Genomic DNA, 8,757 nt, shown 5'->3' with positions numbered 1-8,757 from the left:
TAAATACACCTCTGAAATTGCTGCGCATAAATTTTGTCCTACTAAATTTCAATACGCATTATACTCAGATGTAACTGAAATATGTGTCTGTACACTAATTCTATGTATTATATGTGTGTCCACAATTCATCGCAACTGATTCAGCTATATGTTATACCCTATGGCCATCAGAGCGTTGCGTCTCCGCTTTTCGGTACACCCTGTTGCTGTAGCTAGTTGTTTTACCACAGCCGCTAGATGGGTCTCCTAAGCATTAGGGGGACTCATGTAACCGTATAAATGCCTTATAAAGTGTGTAAACGTATAAATTTATCTAGTGCGTAAACGAGCTGTCAAATTTTGTATGAAAAATCATTTACACAATTTGTATAAATTTACGCGCACATTTCATTGTGTAAACGCGGTAAACTCAAAGGAATGCAACCTTGCAGACATTACAGCCGGCATTTTCATCAGAAATCTCCAACATCAGCAAGTAAAGGCGTTTTAGTTTTAATTTTTCACTTAATCTTGGTATTTTTTAATTTGTATAACAATCAAAACAATCTAAGCGAAGATAGGCGTTTTTTAACACGCGCAAACGAAACGTATACGCGCGTGTTAAAAAACACGGCTATTATTGCCATAAAAAATTTTTTGATTGTTATACAAATTAAAAAATACCAAGATTAAGTGAAAAATCAAAACTAAAACGCCTTTACTTGCTGATGTTGGAGATTTCTGATGAAAATGCCGGCTGTAATGTTTGCAAGGTTGCATTCCTTTGAGTTTACCGCGTTTACACAATGAAATGTGCGCGTAAATTTATACAAATTGTGTAAATGATTTTTCATACAAAATTTGACAGCTCGTGCGTAAACTAGATAAATTTATACGTTTACACACTTTATAAGGCATTTATACGGTTACATGAGTCCCCCTAATGACTCGACAAAAAGAAAATAATTCATTCAAGCAGTTGATTTTATTTGTATGTAATAGAACGCATGATAAATGGCAGTGTTTTAGTTTCTACTCAAGGACTACGAATATATGCATTTAATAACAATATAAATTCCTCTACAGGATACTACTAAATGTATGTAAATGTACAGATATATGTACATATATTTGATTTTGGTAGCATGGCTTATTTCAGTAATTTAAAAGGATTGATATTTTAAAGCTTGTCTTATGGTCATACAGTCCACCTCATCAATTTTGATACTATTCGCTTTTATGTTGATCTCTTCCTCTTGCATTATTTGAACATGCAACAAATAACGTAAAGATGCCTTATTTTCATTGATCTTCTGATTGAGCTTACATATGGATGCTTGTAGTGCTTCCATTTCATGATAGAGTGCATCTTGTACACTATCACATGTCAATTCCAAACCGGGGCGATGGGCTCGATTGCTCAATCTTGTCTGACAGAGGGTGAGTGAACGTTGTTTGTCGGCCAGCTCTTTCTCCAATTGTTGTATGTTGCATTGCATTTCATGTATGTGTGTCATGCAATCATTATGTTTGTCCTCCAAACATTTCTTGACATGTTTCATCTCAGAGATGCGACGTTCGAATGCCTCATTTGTGCGATCTGTTTGATTTTGCATATCTTCACATACCTGCTTCAACAATAAATCAACGTAGGCACGCAGCTGAGAGGCTGAATTCAATTCTTTGGCATTATCCTCGATATTTTTATATGTTGTATGTTGCCATTCGCCAAGTGAGTAACGGCTGCAACAAATAGACACAAAACAAGTTTATATTTAAAATATTGATCAAGTCATGCTCTTTCACTACTTTATGAGTAAAGGGCCAATTAAAGAGCTAATTAAACTTCCTTAAGCCTAACGCCATAGTACTAACCATACCCATATCCATAACTATCTGCAATGTGATCGATTAATGGTGCCTTAACCTAAAAATCGTGAAAATTTCATAAAAATGAAGAAAACGCAAAAAATTACAAACATATTCCACAAAAAATAAGTCTCTTAGTCAAAACGTATCCAAAACAATAAATAAAATCTTCAAAAAGTTATTAAATTCACCAACTGAAATATTTATATGTTATCGATATGGCGAGAAACCAAAAAACCAATTGGTTGGCTATGGTATGGTTAAGGCGTTAGCGTTATGGTATGGCACCATTAATCGATTACATTGATTTCCATAAAGTAGGTTCAATCAGCTGTTTTATATTGTTATGGTTTTATGGTTATAAGCCACCAATTGGTTGGCTATGGTATGGTTAAGGCGTTAGCGTTATGGTATGGCACCATTAATCGATTACATTGATTTCCATAAAGTAGGTTCAATCAGCTGTTTTATATTGTTATGGTTTTATGGTTATAAGTCACCATTAATTGGCTCTTAAACTTCCTTAACCCAAACTCCCATAGTCGTAACCATACCCATATCCATAACCATTTCCATTGTGATCTATTAATGGTGCCATAACTATAAAGATCTGACATTTTCATAAAAACGATGTAAACGCAAAAAATTACAAACATATTCCACAAACAATAAGTCTCTTAGTCAAAACGTATCCAAAACATAAATAAAATATACAAAAAGTTAATAAATTCACCAACTCAAATATTTTTAGGTTATGGATATGGCGAAAAACCAAAAACCAATTGGTTGGCTATGATATGGTTATGGCTTTAGCGTTATGGTATCGCACCATTAATCGATTAAATTGATTTCCATAAGGTTGGTTCGACCAGCTGTTTTATCTAGTTATGGATAAGTCACCATTAATTCGCCCTTAATACCTATTTCACCCAGAGGGTTAATGAAATAATTAGTCAAGTTTTCTACGGTAAAGCCCTTGTTGAACTCAATTTTTCATACAAAATACAAGTTCCTAATTATCTCAATATTGCTTTATTGTCAAAAATCTAGAACGTTTTGCTTGATAGGTCGGATTCTATTGTCAACAAATGACAATCAAAAATAAAATTTTTTCAATAATTTACGAAACATAGTAAAACACCAAAAAAACAAAAATTTTATTTTCGCTGCATTTGCAGCAAAAGATAGGTTAGTTACAACATTCCTGTGTGGTTGCCCAGTGATATTTGATTTTTCGAAGGAGATTTGTAAGTACCGTCGGGCTTTGTTGTCCTTGTATTTTCTGATTTTTTTACACAGCATTTTACAGATTCTAGTGGATAATGGCTGGAGTTCACGGAAGAAATTTTTTCCATTTTGGAAGAAATTCCCATCGATAATGAGAAAGATACGGATATCGAGAGTGATGATGAAGATGATGACTTTACCGAACGAGGAAGATCAGTTTTTTATTGAAGTCCTAAATCAAGGAATGAGAAAATGAAGAGACAAATATATTGCCAGAAAACGTGAGAAGCACAGTTTTCAAAAAACCATTTCGTAAATGGAAAAAAAAATTGATAAACCCACCGTGGTTTCGTGGATTTTTTGACGATATGGAAACGCCAACACAATTTTTCCTATCTTATATGGAGCCTTTTGTGGAAGGAATCATATTTCATTCGAATTTATATGCGGTACAAAAAAACAAAACCTTGAATTTATAAAAAAGTGAGTTTTTGGCATTTATAGGCATACACTTTTTTATGGGCTACCATCACCTGACAAGTTATCGCCATTATTGGAGTACCAGCGAAGATCGGCTGTGCCGATAGTATCAAAAACCATGTCCCGAAACATATTCGATTCAACCTTACGTTTTTTGCACGTAAATGATAATTCTAAAATTCCAGAAAACAATAAGGATCGACAGGTATACCATAGAGCGAAGGAACTATCAGTTGACGAATCTATGATTCTTTTCAAAGGTAGAAGTGCTATAAAACAATATTGCCCTATGAAACCAATTAAACGTGGTTACAAATTATGGTGCTTGGCGGATCAACGCGGATATATCAAAAAGTACTCTATATACTAAGGAAAGGACGAAGCTGTCGAAGAAAAGTACGAAGGATATGGCCTGGGAGAGAGAATAGTTTTATCTCTCACAGAAGAGGAGTGGGGAAAAATAAGTAGGTACGTGTACTTTTATAATTATTTTACATCTGTCAGGCTACTAGAATTTCTACAGACGCAGAAAGTTTTTGCTTGCGGTACAGTACGAGGAAATCGAAAAGGACTTCCTTCAAACATGAAAGCGGACAAGAAAACAAAAAGAGGCGAGTTCGATTCACGAACAACTGTGAATGGTGTAACTTTTTTTAAATGGATTGATAACAAGCCCATACTGTTGGCTTCCAACTTCCATGGCACTGAGAAAAGTATGTTCAGAGGAGAGATCGTAAAGATCAGGCAATTCAAGTTCAATGTCCAACTGCAATTAAAGATTATAATTCATTCATGAGTGGCGTAGATCATGCAGATCAGTTGCGTTGTGCATACGGTATAGGCAGGCTATCTAAAAAATGGTGTCATAGATTGTTTTGGGGGCTCGTGGAAATAGCTTTCGTTAATTCCTTCATTGTATATTGCCAAAGCCATGATAAAATGACTCTCGTATAGACGATCCGTTACACAAGACTTAATGACGCAAATAGATGTTGCTAACAAACGCAAGTTGAGTGTTACACCAACACCCTCAAGCAAAAAACGTCGTGGGAAACGTGAGTCAGTACCAAAAGATGTCCGATTAGGTAATTTGTTAGTACATTGGCAAATATTTGGAGAAAGTCGAGGAAGATGTGAAATGTGCAGTATAAAAAAAATTCAGTCAAAACCGCATTCGAAATGTGAACACCGCGGAATATTTTTGTACTGTAATGAAAAAAAAAAAACTGTTTTTCCGACTACCATGGCATTAAAGCATAAAACTATTAGCTCTTCAAGCCCGACGGTACTTCTGAGTACCATATCCTTTTTTATACTACAATGTCCTTGAAATACTTTGTTCATTTTTTTTTTTTTGTTAATATTACATGCCTTTGAATAAAAATATACTAAAACATAAAAGATAAAAGCCTTTTTTCTTGGTTTGGTCAACAAGGGGTTAAAAGTTAGAGAGTGCTGCTGACAGATGTTCGCTTAATTACGCAAGTGTCCCTGTGTGAAAGGGAAACCTTAATTATTTCATTTAAAAAAATTGTGTTTTGATTAAGTTTGCGTGTGAAATCGGTATAACGCTAAGCCGGAATGCAAGCAAGAATCTGCAACAGAGACTTCAAAAGCCACGCCTGGCCAGACATGTCACTGACAAATGGCCCGAAGCTAGCATGACAATAGGGTACCACACAATAAGAAAAGCTTTCAGGCAGAGATGTGTCTCAAAAAAAAACAAAAAAAAAAAAAAAACACTGGTATAAAGAAGACTACGTAGAGGGTTAAAGATTGCTGGATCGCTGAAGTTAGAAAACAGACACACGCACACTCCTTAAAGCCGAAAACCGTCCGAAACTTCATTATTTTTTGTCCTGGACGCAAGATCTTTCGGTCGCAAGATCTTTTTGCAGGGAATTGTAAAGATCTTGCATCCAGGACAAATGACGTCCATATGACAATCTATTAACTTAACGGTATCTGCCTTATTTTCAATGTTGTAATCTTGTAATGTGTTCATCGCGCGTTGGCTTCCTGATAAAATTTATCTTGTGCTTGTCCAGATTATAACAGTTGACGCAGCTTTAATATTTCCACTTCTTCGATCACGAATACGGTTACCCCTTCCGGGTCAGCCCCCTACCCTTCCCTTTTTATTAGTATTGAACCACCGACGCACGCTTTTTTCGTTCTTTCACCAAGTCTGCACCCTTGCGGCACGCTTTCACCGCATTTGTAGCTCCAAAATTACCATCGTTTCTAGTTTCTTAATAAAGGTTCTTTTGTTTGCTTGTTCACCAAACAAGTACTCTATAGTGAAAGATAAATTTCACAACCGCTATATATACAGGGCACAGGTACACCCAAAAGATATCAATATTGAGGGAAATAGAGTGGAGCAGGGAGGGACGGAAACATACAGGAAGCGGGAAAGGAAACTGAAACAGGATGGAAAAGGGTGAGAGGTAGGAAGGAGGTAGAAGGAAAGGAGGGGAAGATGGAAGGAGATCGAGTGAAAGGAGGTAGGAGAGGGCGAATGAAAGGAGAGCAGGAAGAAACCCCCCAGCGGGTTGGGGCGTCAGAATATACCCGCGGTAGGTATACCTGTCGTAAGAGGCGGCTAAAATATTAGATTCAAGGGGCTGTGTAGCGCAACCCTTTCAGGTTGCCAGCGCAATATATAGCTTCTCCAAACCCAATTGTCAACCTCACCTATCCGTGGCGAATCCTGTTTCACTAACAGACGAGGCTCCATGAGGAGCTTGGGGGTGGGAAGGGAGGGATGACCTGAAGGTTTATTGTGGCCATATAAAACGTTCCCGGGATGGTTGGGCTAGCACCTCAATGGTGCTGTGTTACCGGAGCGTACCGGAGCTGTATCCGGCAAAGGACCATCCCATCGATAACACTCCCCAAAGCCTTCGGGGAGTAAATTTATCGCTACAACAACAACAACCACAACAGGAAGAGACATATCACGAAAAACGAAAGATAAAAATAACTTGAAGCAAAACAGCGGACGAGTGGGGATGATGAAGCTTCTTTTGAATCATTTATATAACAGTCTGAGCAGCACCGAATATTTACTAGAACTAAAAGTACATACAACTAAATTACCATTCTAAATTGGAAAGATCCTTGCCAGTGCCCAAACTACGTTGCGTTTCCCGTAGCGTCAAATTGTTCTCATCAATTAATAAAGATTTATCTTTTTGTGCTAAATCTTTATCCAACAAATACATGGTAGCACGGAGACTGCGAATTTGTTCTGTGGCCTCTTTCAATACACGATCCATCAGACATTGACAACCCCTAATAACTTTCAATTCACATCTCAAACAACGATCCACTTCATCATCGCACAAATCCACACCAATACGTCCTTCACGTAAAATCTGACAACGTTGATTTATAATCAAAGATTTCTCTTTCAAAAATTCGATAGCATTCAAAACACGATTGCGATATGTATTTAAAGCTTCATCCTCCAACAATGCAGTTTTCTTTTGCCTATTCAACTCATCCAACAGAAAACGGATTTCACTTGTGCGCTCACGCATATGATGTTCTACCTCACGTTGCCAATTTTTGGTGGTGTCTTTAGTTTCATCTACGATGCGTTGAGATTCTCTAAATTATTAGAAAAGTTTAGACAACAAAAAAGACTACACATACAACATGTGCTTGCAATTTCTTTCATCGACTAACTTACTCGACAATACGCTCTGCTAAACGTTCTTGATCACAAGTTATACGAAATTTGACTTTATTATTAAAATTCCAATCTTCTTCCGAATATTTTGGTGGTATTTTTGCTTGTGGACCATATCCTTTGCCTACCAAATGCAGACCGCAAGCTCGTCGCGTACGCAAATTCGGCAGCATTTTTACAAACTGATTATTACTTTTAAGTATTCGACTAAAATTCTAAAAAATATTTATTATTAATAAAATGCAATTAATTTGTTATTTTCAAAATATTGAAATATGACATGGAACATTAAATTTATTCCCAGTAATCAACAATAGGCAGTCAGTAATGTGAAAATCTGGAATGAAAAAGTTAATATCGATTATACGGAATATGTTACGTGGTTGCCCAGAGGATTACATATTTCAATTTATTTATTTATTTTTTGTATCTAATAATGGAAGATAATGTCGGATTTGCAAATATTTTGTATGTAAAGGTCATGGGCGTAGGCAGGAGCATTAAATGGGGAGTAGTTGGGAAGGCTACTCTCACCTAGACTAAAACAAGTAAAGGTGTCTAAGTTCGGGTGTAACCGAACATTATATACTCAGCATGAGCTTCAATTGCACATTTCATTTCAGATAAATTACTTTTCTACATAACACGTGGCACCGCCCGTTTAAAAAAATGTCTCCCCATTTCCTCCAACAGTAAAACTTGATAAGTGAAATGTCATTGATTCAAAACTATTTTTTGCTAAGTTATAGCTTATTATTCTAGTCTACGACCCTTTTAAACTTGTTTTATATCTAAGTTGCCGTGGTCTTTAACCGATCCCGTCTATTTTTACTAGAAATATTTTCTGCTATTGGGAAAATTTGTGTACCAAATTTTGTTACCATCAGTTAACTTTTCTTCGATGGTTCCCGAAACATAGAATATGGCTTAGTCATAAAAGGGGCGGCGCCACACCCATTTTAAAAAATTTTAGTGTTTTCCAATTTAATGTTATAATTCAATTTAGAAAGTAAAATTCTATTGATACAAAGCACTTTTTCGCTAAGATATAGCTTATTATTTTCGTCTACGGCCTTTTTAAACATCTTTTATATAAAAGTGGGCATGATCCTTAACTGATTTCGTTAATTTTCCTTCAAAGCTTTCCTTGCAGTAAAGGCAACCTCTCTGCCGAATTTTGTTACGATAGGTTTAATGATTTTTGATTTATGATTAATAATATTTGTAAAATTGATTTCATCACAAGTGGGCGATTCCACGCCCATTTAAAAAAATTTTTCAAGTTTTTATCAAGAGTCTCAATATCAGTCCACATGTCAATTTTCAACATTCTGGGTGTATTATTTACTAAATAATCAGGTTTTTTGTGTTTTCCAAAATGTTATATATGTAAAAAGTGGGCGTGGTTATCAACCGATTTCGCTCATTTTCAATATCAATCTATTCTGGGTCCAGAAGAAGATATCTCAATATTTACTCAAATTATCGTGTTAACGGACAGACGG

At 36.0% G+C, this 8,757-nt stretch overlaps 1 protein-coding gene across 3 annotated transcripts; it reads right to left on the bottom strand.

Annotated features, from left to right (window-relative positions):
- Positions 1 to 957: 957 nt before the first annotated feature.
- On the bottom strand, positions 958 to 8,477 carry Tektin-C (Tektin C). Of its 3 annotated transcripts, XM_067756668.1 has the most exons (4): positions 7,652 to 7,737; positions 7,253 to 7,467; positions 6,658 to 7,170; positions 958 to 1,722 (listed from the first exon to the last, which is right to left on the bottom strand). In XM_067756668.1, the coding sequence occupies exons 2-4, from the start codon at positions 7,423 to 7,425 to the stop codon at positions 1,143 to 1,145; spliced, it is 1,266 nt and encodes a 421-aa protein (XP_067612769.1). In that variant the 5' UTR covers positions 7,426 to 7,467; positions 7,652 to 7,737; the 3' UTR covers positions 958 to 1,142. The 3 variants fall into 3 exon arrangements, with proteins under 3 accessions (XP_067612769.1, XP_067612768.1, XP_067612770.1); XM_067756667.1 differs by having other exon boundaries at positions 7,253 to 8,477; XM_067756669.1 differs by lacking the exon at positions 7,652 to 7,737 and having other exon boundaries at positions 6,658 to 7,108; positions 7,253 to 7,361.
- Positions 8,478 to 8,757: the final 280 nt, after the last annotated feature.

The sequence above is a fragment of the Eurosta solidaginis genome, chromosome 5 (assembly GCF_040869045.1).
Source record: "Eurosta solidaginis isolate ZX-2024a chromosome 5, ASM4086904v1, whole genome shotgun sequence".
Lineage (NCBI taxonomy): Eukaryota > Metazoa > Arthropoda > Insecta > Diptera > Tephritidae > Eurosta > Eurosta solidaginis.
The sequence above is the reverse complement of the archived record's forward strand: the minus strand, read 5'-3'. Positions and strand labels throughout refer to the sequence as shown.